This window comes from Callospermophilus lateralis, chromosome 5 (assembly GCF_048772815.1).
Source record: "Callospermophilus lateralis isolate mCalLat2 chromosome 5, mCalLat2.hap1, whole genome shotgun sequence".
Classification (NCBI taxonomy): Eukaryota; Metazoa; Chordata; class Mammalia; order Rodentia; family Sciuridae; genus Callospermophilus; species Callospermophilus lateralis.
The window spans coordinates 66,375,300-66,395,192 of NC_135309.1; the positions used below are offsets into that span (position 1 = coordinate 66,375,300).

General features: G+C 41.6%; 1 protein-coding gene across 2 annotated transcripts in view; it reads left to right on the forward strand.

Annotated features, from left to right (window-relative positions):
* The window catches only part of Dpysl3 (dihydropyrimidinase like 3), a 106,460-nt gene that overhangs the window by 47,092 nt on the left and 39,475 nt on the right, over positions 1–19,893 (forward strand). The window contains exon 1 of one of the 2 annotated variants that reach the window (XM_076856752.2): positions 2,455–2,628. The exons of the other annotated variant lie outside the window; for it this stretch is intronic. Within the exon in view, the coding sequence (XP_076712867.1) occupies positions 2,590–2,628 (39 nt within the window). The 5' untranslated portion in view covers positions 2,455–2,589. Of the gene's footprint in view, positions 1–2,454; positions 2,629–19,893 lie in introns of those variants that run through there. 2 annotated transcript variants of the gene reach the window in all.

The following is a 19,893-nucleotide window of genomic DNA, read 5'->3' on the forward strand; positions in this document are numbered from 1 at the left end:
GAATAGCCTCTTGTAGGCAAATCTAACCTCAAAAGGTTTATCAAGTCTTGTAATTTGAAAACACACAACACACACACACACACACAAAATTATCAAGTGATTAAAAAATATAGTATTAAGATATTTTTTAAAGAGTTTCTGAATTATAATGACCTTTTAAAAGAAGAGATAACTGAACTCAGATGCAAGTAAGGCAGAGACACCCATGAAATTAAAGGGCAATTAAAAAAAAAAAAAAAAGATGCGGGCTGGGGATGTGGCTCAAGCGGTAGCCATGCGTGCGGCCTGGGTTCGATCCTCAGCACCACATACAAACAAAGATGTTGTGCCTGCCGATAACTAAAAAATAAATATTTAAAAAAAATTCTCTCTCTCTCTACCTCTCTATACCTCTCTCTCTCTTAAAAAAAAAAAAAAAAAAAAAGATGCAATGGTATTTCTTTAAGATTGTCAAAAGTCCAGTACATAACTTCACTTTTCTAAAGCAAAGTTTGCAAGATCCCTTCCAGCAAGTGTGGAGCAATAAAATATGTGGGAAAGAGACAGAGCTCTGCAAGGTTTCATAGTATGTAGCTAATTCTCCTTTTACTCTGCTCTAAATATAATCCTGCTCATTTGCATGCCAATCCCAGAATGCTTTGTAATTTCACAATTCCTGGCTAGTGGTCTCAGCATTTATGCTTTAAGAACAAAGCAAAATGTTTAGGGCGTGCCTTTGGCCCAGTCTTTTCTTTTTTTCCCCCCCTGCATATTGCAAAAGAGTACAGGGAGGTGACCTTGCTTGGCATTCATCCTCCTTGCCAGACTATCAGAGAAATCAAGTGGAGACTGCTGTGGACTTTTCCTGTGAAGACACATTAGTCCAGTTAACCATGACTTACTGGAAGCTTGGATTAACTCAGCACAGAGAGGAAGTGCTTAAGGGGGGTTAGAGTGCCCTTTGATTATGTCACCAGGCTGGTTCATTTCAAGTTTGTGGAAGGCCACACTATTGCATTCTGTACTCTCCTTCTGTGGATACCTTATATAGCTTCTCTACTGCAAGTGAGCCTTCAACCTATTGACAACATGTCCACAACTGTGACCAGAGGCCTGATTTAACAGAAGTGTGCGTTCAAGATCCCTAACAGATTTGGTCATGCTAAATGGTATTTACAGAATTTGTCTTTAGTAGGATATTAGGATTGACAGCTGGAGAGTGGGGGTGATAGAGGATTTTATAAATTTTGCATACACAGCCAAATTTTTGTTGTTATTTAAATTGTACGTTTGGGATTATTTTTCAGCAGATCAAAGAAAGCCCCCACACCCCAACCACCACTAAGACCCAACCTATAGTGGCCTCTCCAAATATGTTTCCTTTGAATGTTTCATTTTAGCACATAGCTAAAGAACAATATATCTCACTGCTGAAAGGCCATGTTTTGAGTCCTATAATTTCTATCAGCAATAAACGCAGAATTTTGAATAGTGCACATGGTTGATCACTGAGCGGCAGCAGTAGTAGTTCTACTCACAAAATCAATGGCTGCACATCAGAACATTGCCCAGGCTTCTGTCTTGGCACTACAGGTGTTTTCTACTTTTTATCCACAGAACACTAATGTTTTCTCTTGAATCCGACAGTGTAGGCTTTTTTTTCCCTTTAATATGGCTGAGAATATTTTTTAAATACAGAGAATAGTTAATGTGATACTGTGCTCCTCATCGCCCCCTGAGAGCAAATAACAGCTTTACGATTTCTCAATGTGTATTTTCATGGTCTCAGGATAACAGCAAATCGACCAGGCTGCATAAAGTCTGACCAGGTCTCTGCTTTCTAAAGGACTGCGCCTACTGTTTACACACACTGCGACTAGCAGAGGCGGCGCCCAGCCCTTGGCTCTAACAAAGGCAGCTGCCGCCAAAGTCAGCCCGCGCGAAGATGGAGAGCGGGTTCCGGGAGGGAAGTCCAATGCCATCTCTTTGCTGAAACAAGGGTCGGGACGACGGAAAATCGGTCTAAGGGTTGTTTGAGGCGTTGGAGCGTCGAGGGGCTTGGCCCAGGAGGCTAGGGAGGGCGACACTAGTACTTCTTACACCCGGAGCTGCAGCATCCCCGCCCGGAAAAGCCCCTCGCGCCCCCTGGTGGCTGTGGAGCAGGCTGGCTCCGTTGCACTAGCCGGTGGAGGGAGGGGAAAAAAAAAAGGAAGAAAAAGAAAAAGTGGGTGAGGCAGATGCAAAGAGGAAAATCAATAGGGATAAGAGAGAAGAGGGAGGAGTCGCAGATCAGCCATTCTTGTCTTACGGGGTCCCAGCTGGCACCACAAAAGAAAAAAAAGACACAACAAAACCCGGGCGTGAACGCGAGTGGAGGAGGGTGTGTGTGGCGGGGGGGTCGGGGGTGAAAGGGGGACCAGGGAGATTTACTATTGTCTCTGGCAGCCACCGCGGGAGCCCGGGAGGGGGGCGGAGGCGAGAGGAGGCGGCGGCCGCGGCCAGCGCACCATTCGCTCCACCTGATCTCGGGGCGCTGTGCGCTGAGCAAGGCTCAGGCGAGCAGGAGCAGAAGGAGGGAGGGAGGCAGCTGCTGCAGCCACCGCCGCCACCATGTCCTACCAAGGCAAGAAGAACATCCCGCGGATCACGGTGAGTCCAGGCGCGGGAGCCGCTGCCACCTCCTCCCCGGTTCACTTGCTGCCCACTGCGCCGCGGGCGGGGCGGTTGGTCCTGCCGGCTTCTCTAGCCGCGTCCCGGGGGAGAGACGGGGACCCGCGGTCCGGTGGTGGGGAGCGGCGGTCAGTCCAGCCGGCGCGGCTGGCGCCACACAGACTGAGCGACCCGGGGGCTTGGGGGAAACAAAACAAAGAGGAAACCCAAACAGTGGCAAAGAGAACTTTGGATTATTTTTCCTCCTTTCCCACTGCCCGGAGTTCCCGAGGGCGCACGGGCTCTCCGTGGACTCCCTTTCCGCCCGGGGCTCGGTGCGCCTGCCCAGGTTGAGGAGTGTTGCTTGTTGAAGGATCCTTTGGACCGGACTGGGGTGTGGGGAGATGATACCTTTCCTCGGGGGTACTCGGCAGCCTGACCGCGCCCCTCTCCTGGCTCCAGTCCCAGGGCTCTGGCCCCCATCGCCGCGAGGGTGGTGGGGTGTCTGGACCACCAGTCCTCGCGCGTCGCCTTCTTGCCTGCATTCGGCGCGATTCATGTTTCCGTGTGTCATATTGGGGACCGGACAGATAACGTGGCTGCTGCGGGAATGATCAACTTTCTTTTCCCTTCGATTTATTTTATATATATATTTTTTTTCGTGTCATTTCTTTCTCACATCCCAAGAAAGGATGAGTTTTTAGTGATTTTAGTTTGTGGTCGCAGGCACAGGCTGTGTACATGTCGTGTCCTACTGCCATTGTGTGCAAGACCCAGCCACCCGGGGCTGGAGGGTGTCAGATGTGCTGGGCGTGCACCTAGGGCGGGGTGGAGAGGGAATGTGGCATTATCAGGTACAGAACCCACATCTTCAGCAGCGTCCAGAAAGGTGCTCTTCTGAGTAAAATACCGCGCCCCAACGTGGGATTCCTCAGTGGTGTGCTGCAATGATGTCTCTGAATAACACGGCCATATGGCAGTCTGGGATGGGCACTAAAACAATCAAAAAGCAAAAGCCACTGACATTTGTTAGTTTAGTATGAAACAGTATGGTTGTGCTTTGTCTATAGTAAATAGGATTGTGTGTGTGTGTGTGTGTGTGTGTGTGTGTAGTGGAGGAATGGGTGGCTACTCCATCTTTGCAGGGCGAACAAAGGAAGTGATCTGCTGGCCCCTGGGAGGTTCTGCAGCTGCCCCAGAGCAGAGCTTTACCTGCCATCCCAGTTAATTTGCCAGGATCCACCAGGTTTTGCTGTGGGTTGGAGTCTGTTTGCTCTTGTTCCTTATTCTTAGAACACCCTGTGTATTTGCTATTGCTATGCAGTACCTTACTCTCCACAGGCAGGAAGATGCCTCTCTTGCCTCTAGTGAGTGCACTTTATTGTCAACTGGTTTATTTCCATTGCAGCATCATACCTTTTTCATGCACCTGAGCTTCACTTCACACAAATACACCCCAACCCTACAGGCTGGTCCCAAGAAAGAAACACTCCAAGGAAAAGAGATGAACTGGGTAGGGATCATTTTCCCGGGGAAGAAGCTTTGGATTTGCCACTACCTAATATCATTCATTTTTCATTATTGAGGGACCATTGCTTTTACTGTGCAAAATATCTTTTCAGTGCCAATTGTCTATGCAAAGATCTGTAGAAGGTAACATCCAAATTCTTTAAAAGCTGATTGGGACCAGAGCTTCATTTTTATACTTATTTCTCTAACTCAGGAGATAGAACCACAGCTCTCATGCTATTACATGCTGGAGGTATGCTGCATGTATATTCCACTTATTTACATTTAGTAAGCATTTGCCAATTTTCCTTTTTGGGATATATAAAGAATCAATTGGTTGTTTTTCCTCCTAGTCTGAAACTGCAATGGTTCTTCTTATGGAAGATCTGTGACATGGCTTTGCGGGCCACGCCCATTCTTCTATGTACCATTTAAGACACTTTAAAGAAAGATAAAGAGATTTAACCTTGATATAACTTGCTTTAGAAGCCCCAGGAAATGTAGCGGTGCCCTAATCTCAGGACCAGGTTTGCAGTGGGTTCCCTTTTGTTTCTGTTTGGATGATCTTCCCTGGGGTACATCCTTCATTTTCAGTGCAGCTCCTATCCTTTCTCTGGGCGTGGGGCGTGGTGCTGCATAGCAGCCTGTGCCTCGAAGCTGGGGCTATGTCTCCAGCAGCTTTAACAGGAGTGGACAGTGGTTGGGAATTTCTTCAAGCCAGGTTGCTTTACATTCATTGTTAAATCCAGAGGGATGACAAGGAAGGGTATGGCCAGAGCAGTTGGTCTTTGGGGATAAGGAATCTATTTGTAGATTTTTTTTCTTATGCTTTGTGTTTGTATTTTCATGAGCAAGGATTCTAGTTTAGAATAGATTATTTGTGTATTTTTTACATATCTATAGAAGATGATAATTATTTATGTACTGTAAGGGTTGAGATACCTTATTAAGTATAGTTAAAAACATTAAAATATGGTCTCAGAGCTACACATAGAGAAAATGAGATTAAAGATCCAAATGTAACATCCATCGCTTACTGTCAATATCAGTCTAGTTAAAAAAATGGTACTGTTCTGCAATTTGAATTAGATTTCCTACACCCTCTCTTCCTTTCTGTGTAAGCTGCCCCACCCAGTTGCTGAAGTGTCACTGTAATCTGAAGACTGAGGGGGGCAGTCTTTCCTGACCCTGTCCCCTTTTCCTCTCTAGTCACCACTTTCTGCCACCATGTTTGGGCCAAAGAAAGATTATTTTGTCATTTTTTTTGTTTTGTTTTTCTCCTTCCACTTATTTTTGCTTCTCTCCTGAGATTAAAACATGCCCACTAGCCTATGTTTATGGTTTCCTGGGTGCAGGGAAAGGAGACACAGTTCTCTGTCACTGGTGGAACTGGCTGTGCCTTTTCCTTTGAGTAGCTCAGGCCTCTGATCTTTTTTGTTCCCTCTCAGGGTATTTTATGGATCATCTTTTCTACCTCCACACTAGTCCTTGCTTCTAAATATCAGAGATTGACCATTCTGTGTGGTTCATCAGATCAGGACAACAGACCTTGCATATACACTGTCTGGTCCAGTGCTTGGCACATGGATACCTAATTAATTTTCAGTTAAATGAATGCATGATTTAAAAATAATTTCTAATAATAAAAAGTCATATCTATTGAATGTTAATTGTGCGTCAGGCGTTGTGTTAAGTGCCTTACATGCATTGTCTCATTGAGCCTTTGAATCAATACTGACAGTCACTATAGCTATCCCTATTTCATGGATTAAAAACTTAGAAAATCTCTTTTACCTTTTATGTTAAGTAGAACATAAAGACAATATTTGGGATGGTAGCCACCATATCAAGTTTACAGGGGGACAGTTTTGGTACTTGCAGTCATGGGTTTCCTCTTATATAAGCTATAACTTGGAGCTGACCACAAGGGTGGGTACTTTAGTCCCAGAGCTTTATATGAGTTTTCTAATTAGTTTTCCTAATTTCTAATTTCTCTGCAGGAAATCATCTCACAGTTAAGGAAATTGAAACATAGCTAGGTGAAGTCAGTTATCCAGAGTCATTCAGTGAGAATTTTGAGGCAAAGCTGGAGATCACACCCAGGGCTTGCCCAGCATCAAAGCTGAAGCTTCCCTGGTTCAACTCTGCCTCCCAGAGCCACCTGCAGCTGAAGGTTTTTGAAAGGTGTAGATGAAGAGCTACAGAATTCCCTCTAGAGATGAACTATAGAGGGCTGACTATTTGTAATTGGATGCTAATTGGATGTCTATAAATATTGTCTTTCAGATAATACGTTTCAATTGCATTTGAAGTTGAGTTGTGTGTATGTTATTTGGGAACTGCTAGAAGAAACATCCTTAGTTAGGAATTCCACCTGGAGAGTTCAATCTAAGGTGTGCAGTCAGAGCTCTGTGATCTTGCTTAAAAGTGTTTAAGGTGCTATAAGGTTTTTGTTTTGTTGTGTTTTGTTTTTTTAAGAAGACATTTCTTATGAACTGGAGGAACACCCAGCTCTTTGAAGCTATTGAGTTAGGGACCTAAAACTAGACTAGAACCTAAGGAAATGACCAGGAAAGCCCCACCCTTGAATCTATACCTTCATTTTTGCTTCTTAGGGTATCACTTAAGAATGGGAGAAAATATTAGGAGATGAAGGATTAGAATTGGAGAAGCTAAAAGAAGGAGTTACCGCAAACCAGCCCTATCCATGTAAGGGATCTAAGAAGGGAAATTCCAGGGTAAAAGACAGAAGAAAAATACCAAACACTGAGGAATGGAAAGCATCTTAGATATCTGATCGTGGAAATCTTGTCCAGGCCCTGCCTGGGGTGTTCACTGGTTACTTGATATTTTGAGCAGGTATGCAATGGTTGCCAACCAGGTTTTCCTCTTTCCCAATACTAGTAAAATGCCTCTGGTGTATAAAGAGCTCTGGACGTTAGTAGCTGTGACTGAGCCAGCTGGGCACTTTGGAGAATTCTAGAGAAATAGATTTCCTGAGAGAATTCAAGTTTATGTGGCAGAACCATTAGCTTATAAATAAAAAGCCCCCTTTATTATCTCACTGGGCTGTTGGGAGACTTAAATGAGGCAGTGACCTTGAGAGTGGTCTGTGAACCCGGATGTTTTTAAGGTCGTAAATATGGATTTATTTATAAAATCTCAACTTCTTTGGAATGTGGAAATTAATAAAAGACTTGGCAAAGGTCTGCTTTGGAAAGAAACTACTTGGGAAGCTTCTTTTTTAAAACAAGTTTTTGCAAACAAAAATGAACGTGGTATTATATGAAATCCGAGTTTTTTGCTTTGGTTATGTTACAGTGTTCTGCAGAATTGTACTTGTCATTTTTGACAATCCAGTGAAGGCCATCAGTTTATTGTGAAGTTTGACCCAGGAACTCTCCCTGAACTTAAAGACAGGACATTTTCCTAATTTAGTTGAACTGTATTGTTTTTCAGTCCCAGTTGGCTTCTATCTTAGAGTGACACAGGTTATAGATGTTCTTTCTAAGTGATTATTCACAACAAGACTTTTAGTTGTTTTTCCTCTGTCCTTTTTCCTCTGCTGGAAAAATAAATTGAATTTGAAAAAAGAACAAAACCCCTCTATATCCTAAAGGACCCTTGTTTCTTTACCTACTGGCATATTTTATAGAACCATTTATGTCTGTTTATTACATTTGAAAAGTTCAAACATTTTTATAAAAGTAAGGATGTGTCCCTAGGATGCAAATGTGCCTCTGTTTGTTTAAATGAATGCTTCTAATAAGAAGGGGCTTGGAAATTCGGATATGTTTTCAGTCCCTGAGTGATGTTAATAGGAGAGCCAAACCTCTCCCTGGTTACTTTCTCCTCAAATCTATGTGCAACTTCACCTTTTATCCCTTTTTCCTTAGGCCAATGGGAAATGAATGAAAAGACCTTGGAAGACCCAGAGAAATTGGCTTCTTTGCTTTTAGACTCTTCTATGAAGTCCTTCTTCTATTGAATCACACTCAACACACATCTATTTCAACCTATGAAATAGAGTCTTTCCCAAATCAAACCAAACTAGTTTAGTGGAATAGGATGAACCTCTCTGTCTGGCCTCTTTTGGTCCCTGTCCCTTCATGGAGTCTAGCATACTTGACTTGAGGAATGTTTCTTCTGTTAATCAGATTGCAGGGAGCTCAGTAGTTTGAAAGACGGAGCCACGCACAGTGGAGCTGTTACTAATATCTACCATTTACCGAGTGCCAAGCACAAACTATTGGGATTATTTAGTTCAACTCATAACAAACTATGTGGATAATTTCATTTAACTCACAACAACTCATAGGTATGACTATGAGCCACCATTTTGCATTCTGGAGAGAGGCTCAGAGAGATTAAGTGACTTGCCTAAAGTCACACAGCTGAAAAAGCAAGATCCTAGAATTGTTCCTAGGATGAAGTGAGTTTCGTAGGCAAGAAAGCAGTAGGTCCATATGCACAGGTGACTACTCTCTCCATGTATCATTTCCAACTTTCCACACCTGGTAGCTCACAGATGTGGGCCAGTGTTCAATGGAAGGAAGTAGTAAGGAAGGTCTGACTGAGCTGTTGGAACCATAATTGAGTGTATGTCCTCCTAGTGGTGGTTCATGAATTTCTTCTGCCAGCTGTCTGCGTTAGCTTCTGGGTTTTGTCCAGGAGCATGTGTGAATGCAGGATGGAAAAGCAGATGCTATTTTTCTGCCTTGCTTAAGTGTGGATCTGGGCTCAAGGCCCCTTCTCACTCTCTACCCTGTCCTTTTCCCAGACATAGGAGCCAGGCTCCCCATTCCCATTCAGCCAAGCAGAGATACACCCAGCACACTAAGCCAGATGAGGGAGCTCCGCAGCAGAATGATCCAGCAACCTATTTGGGACATCTGGAATTCAAGGATACATTTATCATGGCTTAATCTCTATGTTTCTGTGAAAGACTAGACAATGAGATATGAAGGATGAAATGAGATTTTATTTTATTTTGGTACTGGAGATTGAACCCAGGAGTACTTAATCACTCAGCATCCCCAACCTTTTTTAATATTTCATTTAGAGACAGAGTCTCTCTAAGTTGCTTAGGGACTTGCTAAGTGGCTGAGGCTAGGTTTGAACTCTGCATCCTTCTGTCACACCCTCACGAGTTGCTGTGATTACAGGCATGCACCAGCGTGCCCTGCTGGATTTTATTTTTTTAGGAGAGGTGTCCCTGGGACTAGTAAAGCCAAAGCATCTTCTTGCTTTATGATGCAGTGCAAGAGAACTCTGGAGGAGAGTATCAGCATGTTGTGGTCAGACACGCCCTTGCCTCTGATTGACTTGTGACTTTGAGGAAACCCATATTATCCTTCTCAGCTCCTGCATGGATATGGTTTGAACTAGGTGATCCTGGAGATCCTGGCCAGTTCAGATGATCCTCTGAGCCAGCCCGACCTCAGTTTATTTCAATTTTATAGAGAGGAGTTACAAGTCTTTGCTGTGAGGCAAGAGTGAGCTGGGAGAAAATGGATGAGAACTGCAGTTGTTGGCTTGAACTCAGCAGGACCATCCAACATCTGTGTTGGATATAAGGGGCTTTGGTTGCTTTTTACCCATAAAATTTCAGCCTTTTTCTCATTTAGGGAGCAGACTTAGTTAGCAGATTGTGTAGAAGAGAAACAGAATAAAGATGATTGATAGGTTCTTTCCTTTTCAGAGCTCTAGTATTAATTAAAATGAGCATTATTAAAGTGATGTCATGATTCATTTGCAATCACAGACAGTCTTTCTTTTGCAGAAGGCTACTATTGATAAAGTCATAAAGGCGACAATTGCCTCAAATCTAGACGAGTCAAACAAGCAAACAAACAGAAAACAACTCTGAGTCTGTAGATGCTTCCTAAGCTCTTTTCAGCTGCTCTTGCCAATATTTTAAGTATGATGGCTACTCTCCATGGAAATAACCTACCTACTCACAAAGACCCAGTAATACCATGAGTACTGCAGGAGGTTACCAACCAAAGGGAATCTCTTGCACTTAAGTCTTTGCCTGGCCCATATTAGGTCCTCTGTCACAATTTGTTGAATGAATGGATATATTTAACATTTACTTGCAAGAATAATTTCAAGGAAAAAGATAACCTGAGAGTGGACACATTTGTTCTTGAACATCATCTTCCCTTTCATTGATGACTTTATAGAATATAAACCTTAAGACTTAAAATAAAGCCTATAAGAAACTGGCATGGGATCCCTGTGCCAAGAGAAACATTACAGCACTTTAGCAGGACAAACAAGTTATTATAATGCAGGTCGTGCCCTGGGCAGATGTGCCAGGGAGCCTGTCTATCATTTGTTCTTCTTTCTTCCCTGGACTCCTTTCCTCTCCTTCCAACTGCACCTGGGCTCATTCTGAACATATTTCAGGGACCTATTTGGGTGCATCTTGCTTGCAAACAGTCACATCATTTCTCTTACTACAAACAATATAAACAATATAAGTCTCATTTCAAATAGAGGAAATTGTCACAAAGACTGTTTGACTAGGATGCAATGTAGATCTTAATTGAGGCCTCTTTCTGCCTTTGTACATAAATCACAAAGTCATGAGGGTTATTAGCAGCAATTAGATAGGCCAGTCTGCATTTGTACAGCAAACTTGGCCTTTTAGAAATATTGGCCAAGGAGCAGCTCATAGATTTTTGTTTGTTTGTTTGTTTGTTTCCATTGTTGGCCATTTAAATGGAATGTTTTGATGTTTGTGTGTGTGTTCTTTCAAAGATTTTTCAGTCTCTCACCCCACTGCATATGTCAAATTTCTTTGGGCTTTTATTTGGAGCTATTCTTGAGAATAGCTTTCATTTTCATCCATTCTTTGCTTTGAAGGGCGGGGTCAGTAAAAGCCAATTCTGCCAAGTTCATCTCAATATAAACCATATAGTTTATGGTCTCAATGTAATAATAATTCATTAGATTCTTTTAAAGAAAGCCTCTGAAAGGGAAGGAAAATTTAGTCAAATGTATTCATGGATGTAAAACCTTTGGTTAGAAATCATCTGAAGCATTATATGTATTATAATCATATCATATAATAAAATCATAAGTAATAAAAGCATTTTTCTATTTTTTAATTGAATTAAAAGTGTTCATTGACCACCAGCTCTGAGCCTAACAGCATAAATATTGGCATGGTAAAATCTAATCTAGATAAATACACAGGGAAAATTAGTTTAATAATAAGAAGAATTAATATTTATTGTATTTTATTCAGAATCTCAATACTCAGAAAAACATAGATTTCCCACAGATGTAATTTTCTTTAAGTCACACAAGCCTTCAGTGGTGAAACCAAAATTCAAACTTAAGTTTATCAGATTCATAGCCCATGTTCTTTCTTCTTTTTCTTTTTTTTTATAAGCGAGAATATAAACATTTATTTAAAGCAAGAAAATAAAGCATAACTAATTACATATTTTGATCATTGTCATATACCACAAATATCATGATAACTAGTATTTTTTTAAAATAGATGACCACTCATGATACAGATGTATAATACTTAATTTCTTGGCAACATCATCTTTGTCTCTTCATTAACCCCACTACATGGTGCTGTATTAAATTCTGCCTTCTTTTATCTTCTCCCACTTCTAGAATCCCAAAGCATTGGGTCCAGTCTGAGTTCACGTCTAGTCCAGGGCTTACTCCTCTGCGCCTGTTTCCCATCAGGCTTAAGTGGTTTAGCTGATGGGAGATGTGAAGAACGGCCAGTTGCTGCCCCTTCTCTGCATGTGGGTTGGGCATGGGGAAGTTTTTCAGCCTTGCTATTGGGTACAATCTTGCTTTCCTGCATATCCATAGCAATTCCACACTGTTGGACTTACAGGAACAACTTGCTAGGGAGATGCCAGCTCTAAAAGCCGCTTTACATTGAATTAACAAAAATACCAATAAAGGATTTCTTAACAATTTGAATGCCAGCTTCTCCAAACCCAACCCTGCATGTTCCATCCTCTGAAATAAACCCTAGGCAAGATTCTGCTGAAGTTTGTCTTAATGTGATCTGAAAAATTATTCTTAAAGATTTTTTTTGAAGTTCAGTCTCCCTTTCCAGACAAGGAAACTGAGGCCAAATGAATTAGGTCTTTTTCTACTGGCTGGTTTATTGTAGCACACTGAGATTTTAAAAGTTAACTGAGACTTCCCTCCCCTCCCCATTGCAAAAAAAGTACAGTGGCTGTAGAAAAATTTACCAAAAATATGAACAAATTAATAAACCACAATGAAATTACTCAGAGACAACCATTGTGAATCCAATTAGTATCCTTGCTGAGAAGTTTTTTCTTATGACTCTAGGTGTCACTTATTAAAGTAGCACCTCAAATTGTTCACGCTGTTTTATGTCCTTTTTTTCAATTCTACTATATATCATCGACAGCTTTCCATGTCTTAAATATTCTCCTGTAACCTAATTTCAGCTAGCTGTATATTATCCCATTGCTTGAGGAATGAAGGTAAATGAATCCCATTTGGTTTGTTTGAATAATCTTGGTTGTTTCCAGGATCTTTGTATTAACAACAAAAATGAAATAAAAGATTTATTTTCAGTTGAAGCGTTTCAGTTAAAGTCCAATTAAAAGCCACCCCAAGATGAAAGGTTGAATAACTTGCTCAAAGCCACTCAGTGTAGGAGTCTCTGACTGTAGACTTACATCCCAATGTCATGTCTCTGGAATGTCTCCATGCGAGTTACTTCATCCCTTGTGCCATTTTCCATGGAAAACCGCTTTCTCTCTCTGCTTTCTTCAGCTCTCAAATGAGCACATTTGTTTCCTCTCCCCTGCCCTTGCCTGCCTTCCTGCCTTGTTGAGGCTGTCGACATGTATACAGGGACACAGTGTCCTGAGACCTGAAGCTGCACAGCTGGAGAGGAAACATGGCCGGTTTTCTATTCCCTCTCTCCTCGTTGGCTTAACCTATAAGCTTGGAAGCTGGTTTTAATTTTACATCTTCTCTCTGTATGTGTGTTTGTTTTTAGAACTCTTCTCCCCTTAATTCTTTCAAGGAGACCTTTATTTGAAAACATGCTCTCTTTCCCTCAAAGCCAATCTGGGTCCCAAATCTTGATGAGGTTACTTTGTTTACGGATATTGATAAATTCAGAGCAGGATTTCTGGTTTATCCAACTAAGTAGGTTTAAATTATGGCCTTATAAAGAGAAAAGGCTTTAAGTAATTAAGAAGTTTGTAAGGCAATTGAATGTAATCCTCTGCTTCTAGAGACTTCATCCTGGGTTTATTTCACGAAGAAGATATGTTTGTTTTTGTTTTGGTCATTTCATTGTGTGCTCTAGCATAGATTCCCTTTTGCTATGAGAAATCATGGGGAAAACTTACCTTTGCTAGGTTAAGGGCAGGAAGAGAAGGACCTGTTATTCTGACCCCTTCATTTATATGATTAAGACTATGTGGGTCAAAGAGGAAAAATAGTTTGGCCAAGGTCAAACAGTAAAATAAGATTTTTTAAAAGCGGGTGGTGCTCATAAGATTCATCCTCCCTTGCTTTGGTTCATGCTTTCCCTCACCTTTTTTGAGGGAGGAAGACAAGAGAATTTTGGGGACAAATCATCCCCTGACAAGCCCCCTGAAGTTCATATGTTGAAGTTGTAACCTCCCGTACCTCAGAATGTGACTGCTTGGAAAGAGGGTCTTTAAGGAGATAATCGTGTTAAATGAGGTCATTAGGGTGAGCCCTACTCCAGCAGGAGTCTCATAGGAAGAGCGTTAGGTCACCGACACCCAGAGGGAGACACGGAAGGCATAGGGAGAAGAGGGCCCCCAACAAGTCAGGAGAGGGGCTCAGAGAAACAAGCCCAGACCCACGGTCTCAGATCTTAGCCTGCAGAGTTGGGAGAAGACATGTTGCTACTATTTAAGCCACCAGATCTGTTACTGCTTTATGGAAATCTTAGCATAGTCATACAAGGGAAAGTTAAGATCAAAGAATTTAAAAATCCAAAACTTCTATCTTGGGAAATTCTTAATGAACAGACCAGGGAGACCAAGATAATTAATATGTGTAATAAACAATACCAGGCCAGAGCCCATGCTAATTGATTTTTAATCATAATTTTCATTTCATTCAAGCCTTATAACATGCCTGGATTATAGTTATTATTAGCCCCAATTAATAGATGAGGAAATTGAGACTCAGGAAGCTAGTTTATTTAAATTACATGGTTATTAACTAACCGGTGGACTCAAACTCACCCTCTTTTTGACTTTAAAATCTTCACTGACCACTTCCCAATAAGGAAGTTAGTCCAAGCTGCTTAGGAATCTTACTTATCAAATTGTTTAATGGTAGGAGAAAGAAACAATGCCCTCCAATGTCTCCATGACCTGGAATCCACTTAATTGATTAGATAGAAAGTATTTAGCTCCTGGACTGGGGTTGCAGTTCAGTGGTAGAACTCTTGCCTCACATGTGTGAGGCACTGGGTTCGACTCTCAGAACTCTATATAAATAATAAAATAGAGGTCCATCAACAACTAAAAAAATAAAAAAAAAAAAAAGTATTTAGCTCCTGACTTAGAATAAAATACAGATCAGGGAAATTCAAGACAATAACCAAGGTATTTGGGCTTTACTATAATCTCACTGGTGACATACTTTCACATGTCAAAATGAACAGTTACACCTAATGAAGAACTAATGTTCATAGTGGTGGACTTCAGGCCCTGAAGAAATCTGATCTGCTGAAGGAGAATCAGTAACCCATTCTGGGTCATATTTAGTAATGCAGGAAATCAAACCCACACGTCTATAAGGTAAATAGACTTGAAAATTGTCTAGACCAGAGTTTACAATGGCAGTTTTTAGAAATATTGTAAATAAGATGTGATAAACATTTAACCAACAAAATCCAAAACCAAAACAAAACCTGAACTCCCTGAAAACCCAGATAGATGTTACGATAGAAGAAATAGGAGGTACTTTAAATACTGCATCTAGATGGCTCTATAGCAGCACCTCCTCCCTGTCTTAAAGCTGTGTGGTCTGTCAGTTCTTAAAATGTAGACATTAGATTTAATGGGAAGAAAACAATAGTCAAGTCAAGAGGTGAGTGGGCTTTGTTTTCAGCAGACATTGGAGTTGAGTCCCAGCTCAACTAGGTATACCTGTGCAACTTTCTTGGCTCTGCCTTTAGAATCTTTAATCCAAACACTTCATTTCTCATCACCACCACGACCCTAGCTCAAGCCTCTGTCGTGCTACTGCAGGAACTCCCTGACTGTTTCTGTGCTTCCATTTTGCCTACCCCTAATTTATTCTGCAGGCATAACCAGGGCTAGCCTTTTGAAATGTAAATCAATTCACTCCCCTGCTCAAACATCTTCTGTTGCACTTCAAATGAAACACAGGCCATGGCTCTGAGATCCTGCGGGGCTGGCCCTGCCAACTTCTAGGTCTTCAGGCCTTCTGGCCTTCAGTGACTGGGCATTGGCTGTCCTCCCCTCTTGCCTTCCCTAGGACATGACTTGCTCAGGTCCAACTCAGAGCTTCTGCTCTCTGTTCCCTCAGAGTGGGGTACACTGTTTTCCTAATACTCAGATCATTCAAGTCTCTGTTCGGCTGACAGCTTCCTAGACATGCCTTCTTCATATTAAAAAGCAGTTCCTGTCTCTCCCTGGGTTCCCCCATGCCCTTGTCCTTTTTCTCCTCAATATCCATAGCATTGTTGATAGAAATCCATAGCTTCCACTAGGACACATTCCTTTTGCTGAAGCTCCACACTCAATTATTTGCTAGATAATTATGCCAGTTATCTAGTAGCTTACTCGATCCTTGTCTTTTCAATCACTACCATGGCAGGGAGTTTATTTTTCTCACTATAATTATCTATAGTACTATAAACAGGAGACATTAATAAACATTAACTGAAGGAACGAATGCATAAATTCACAAATTAAAAGTGACACATCTCCTTCACTTGACACTAGTATGCTTTCCCTTGGTTAAGTGGTTTGGGAAGAGCAGGTGTCAAGGAAGAGGCGTCAAAAGCCTACTAGACATCTGCTCCGTGATGATAGGGACATCCCTGCCTCACCAAGGCTACCCTTGAATAAGAGAAATGGTGAATAAAAGATGAAGATGTGGGGTAACAGGGAGACAGTGGTGACCCTGGTGAAAACCTGCTGTGTCTAGGGTGTCCCACAAAGGTTGCATCTTGTTTGCTATTTTTTAGACATGTCTTAATATACGTCACAGTGAACATCTTGCTTTGGTAAGCATAAAACATTGGCAACTGTAAACTTTAGCCTGCAACATTTATGAGCAGAGACACGTCATAAAAGATTCTTTCAGAATGTTTCCTAAAGAAGGCTTTACTCCTGGTGTTAGTCAGTGAGTGTTAAATAATGATGAGGAAGAGAGAGGCACAATCTGGTGACTATGTGAGTAAGATCAAGTCTGTGTGTCTTTGAGCACAGGGGGCATATTTCTGTAATATTAGCATAGTCTTTGCAGACAGTAAACAGTCTTGTATACATTCCAGAAGGTTTCTGTTATGTGTAAAGCCTTGGAACTTTGTTGAAGGTGAAGAAATCTTTTGTTTTAGGATTAACTACCCTCTGAGAGTTCTGATAAGGTTTAAGTGGTGCCTCCTTTATGTCTAGTTCAAGAGCTCCTTTCATTCTAGGTCTGCCTGACCTCTTGAAGTCCTTGTTCTCGGAGCATCTGCAGTTTTCTCTCAGTATAACATAGGGAAGTTTGAGGCCCAAGAGTCAAAAATAGCCACTGCTTTAATAGCTACCTATCTCTCAAATGAAAGCAGAGCTATGGGAATATAAGCTTTTAAGCAGATGGAATGTGGTGACCAAGAGAATTAGCCATTACCACAGTCTGTTTTCTTGTGTCAAGAAAGAACCAGAAAAAGAGTGACTCTTTCTTTCCCTCCCTGCTCCATGTTCCTTTTTAGGAAGTGTGTCTGGGTCCTTAATTAAGGTATACATATAAACTAAACAGAATTAAAAAGAAATGAAAAGTCAAACTACTTTTCAAGGTTACATAGAAAGGAGGGTGGGTGTCCAGGTGGATGTTTGTGACCTGAGAAGATTTGGGTTGTAGCCTTTAAAGGAAGCCCTGTTTATTGAGCATTTACTATGAATCTGGGCTTAATGATCACTGAAGCCCTTTGGGGGCATATATCATTCTCCTCATTTTACAACCAGGACTCAAAGGCCTTTCTTCCCGCCCTCTCCCATTCTGCTGCTCTGCTTTGATTGATCACCTGCGTTCTTGGGCTGGGATGAGGAAGAGGAAGCTCCAGACTCAATCGTTGATGTCTGGACTCCAAGGCAGAGCAGACTGGGGGACAACTTTCCTCCCATGCCTGCTCTTCAGGGCCCCCTTTGTAGTGGGATCTGGAGCCCCACAACTGTGTTATTCTCTTAAGTTCATCCACTGTGGGAGAGGTTTAGGAAGTTGCATAAGCCAGTGGTTGTGTGTTTTTACCACAATCCCCAAGAAGTCCCCACCAGCTTTAAAAGTATAATATCTGACTTGCAGAAGAATCCTTTTAGCCTCCACAAATAGATGGGAGCCTCTGCCTGTTATTTGAAGGTGCCCGCTCACACATTCCAAGGCCCAAGCCTGCATTTCACTTCTGGGAATTGCATTTTGGCCGGCTTTCAAATATAGTGAAAAGGTTTTTTGTTTCTGAAAAGCAGTAGGGTGGGAATTCACTAGGCTTCCCTGTCATTGTAAAGATCCAGTCAAAGCCAGCTGTCAGTCAGAAATGATCAAAGAGGAGAGCTGCCTCTTAAGAGGGAGGTGAGTACCATTCATCCACACAGCAGCAGAGAGAGGTGGTGAAGTCACTTGCTGGATCACAGGGCCATGACCAGATTCCAGGGCTCCTGATTCCCATTCCAGGAGTCTTCTTACTATCTTAGCCTTTCCAGTATGGCACTAGCTCAGATCCATCCATTAACACATGACTCCTAAATCCCAGGCCCCCATTTCTGCTACATAGCTGTGTGGTTGGCCAGTCCCTCCAAATTATTATTTATACTTAGCAGGTCAGCTTTTTTGCTCCTTTTTTCTATTCTTTGCTTGTATTAGTGAGTCCTTCCTGGACATCCTGCTTTGAAGCTGAAGTTGCCTTTGACATTCTCTTCTCTTTCACTTCCTTAGTTGCTTTTCTCTGATTATGTCATGCATGTTCCAATCCATATTCTTGCTGTTGCACTGGGCCATAGCAATCACTTAATTTTTTTCCTTTTTATAAAAATTTTCTTTATTAAATTCCTTCAAAAAGTTATTAAATGCCATGTGCATTTTGCAACTAAAGAAATAATGTAAATATGCAAATACAGGAAAGGGAAGAAAAAAGTTCTCTGTACCTCCTCCTTTGGCATCCCTTCCTCCCACCATACCTAATATTAATAATTGATGTACATCCTCCCAATCCTTTTCCTGCTTGAACAAAAAAACATGATGAACATATGTAGTGTTTTTGTTTGCTTTTGCAAGAACAAGAACATAGTTTGCCCATTATGCCATGGTTTACTCATTTTAGATATTTCCTCTGTTCAAGATATTTGCCAGGCGTGGTAGTGCATGCCTGTAATCCCAGCCTCTTGGGAGCCTGCGGCAGGAGGATTGCAAATTCAAAACCAGCCTCTGCAACTTAGCATGGCCCGAAACAATTTAGTGAGACCTTGTCTCAAAACAAAAAAATAAACAAAAATAAGCCACCAGATTTAACCAACTTAAGAATTTAAGATTATCCCTAGTTAGTAATCGATAGTGGGACTGTATTATAGCTTATTAAATCATGTCCCATTGTTGGACTTTTCCAGATTAGGCTGAGTATTTTCTTTTTGCCTCTCCCTCTACTCTCTCCACCTCTGTGTACCATGTTCTGTGCCCTGGAACTGTGGAGTCTCCATGAATACGCCCTTTTGCCCCTTTGGGATTTTGGTTGCCTTCAGTTCATGTGGAACCAGTAGGAGATTGGAGAGAAGGCGACCAATGGAGTCAGGGTCATTTTTTTGAATGCCTTCCTGCAGGGTCACTGCAGGCTGGCTGTATGCCTCCACTTCCATAGCCTCATCAATTCATTGGGTATTTTATTGAGGATTAAATGAACGAAAGATACCTAAAGCTTCTAATAAATTTTGGCACATAGGAAATTTTCAGTAAATACTAATCATAAATTATTGTATTCTCACTCTCGTCAGAACTCCCTTTGCCCATTCCTGTGTCCAAATTAGCCACTGTCCCCAAGATCCATGTCAGATGAGGCCTATATGGATTCTTCCTCAATTACTGCCAGAAGGTTGTTCTCTTTCTCAATTAATAGACTGTTTTATTCAAGTATGTTCAGGTTTAGAAAAAATCAGGCATAAAGTACATAAAACTCCTTTATTATCTTGCATTGGTGTGGTATATTTGTTATAACCGATGACTCTTCAATATCAATAGCATTGTTGATAAAAGTCCATAATTTCCATTAGGACACATTCCTTTTGCTGAATGTATGGTGTCATCTGTCTACCATTATAGCCTCATCTGGGAGGTTTCACTTCTTTGAAAATCCTGTGTTCCACTCACTACCAACTCATCCTTCCCTTCTCACCTCCGACCCCACCACTGGTAACCACTAATTGTTTTACTCTTTCTACAGTGACACTTTGTCTTTTTCTTCACATTCTTCTAGCTTACTTTTATTACTGGTTCATCTTTGCTTCTACATAATATAGAATA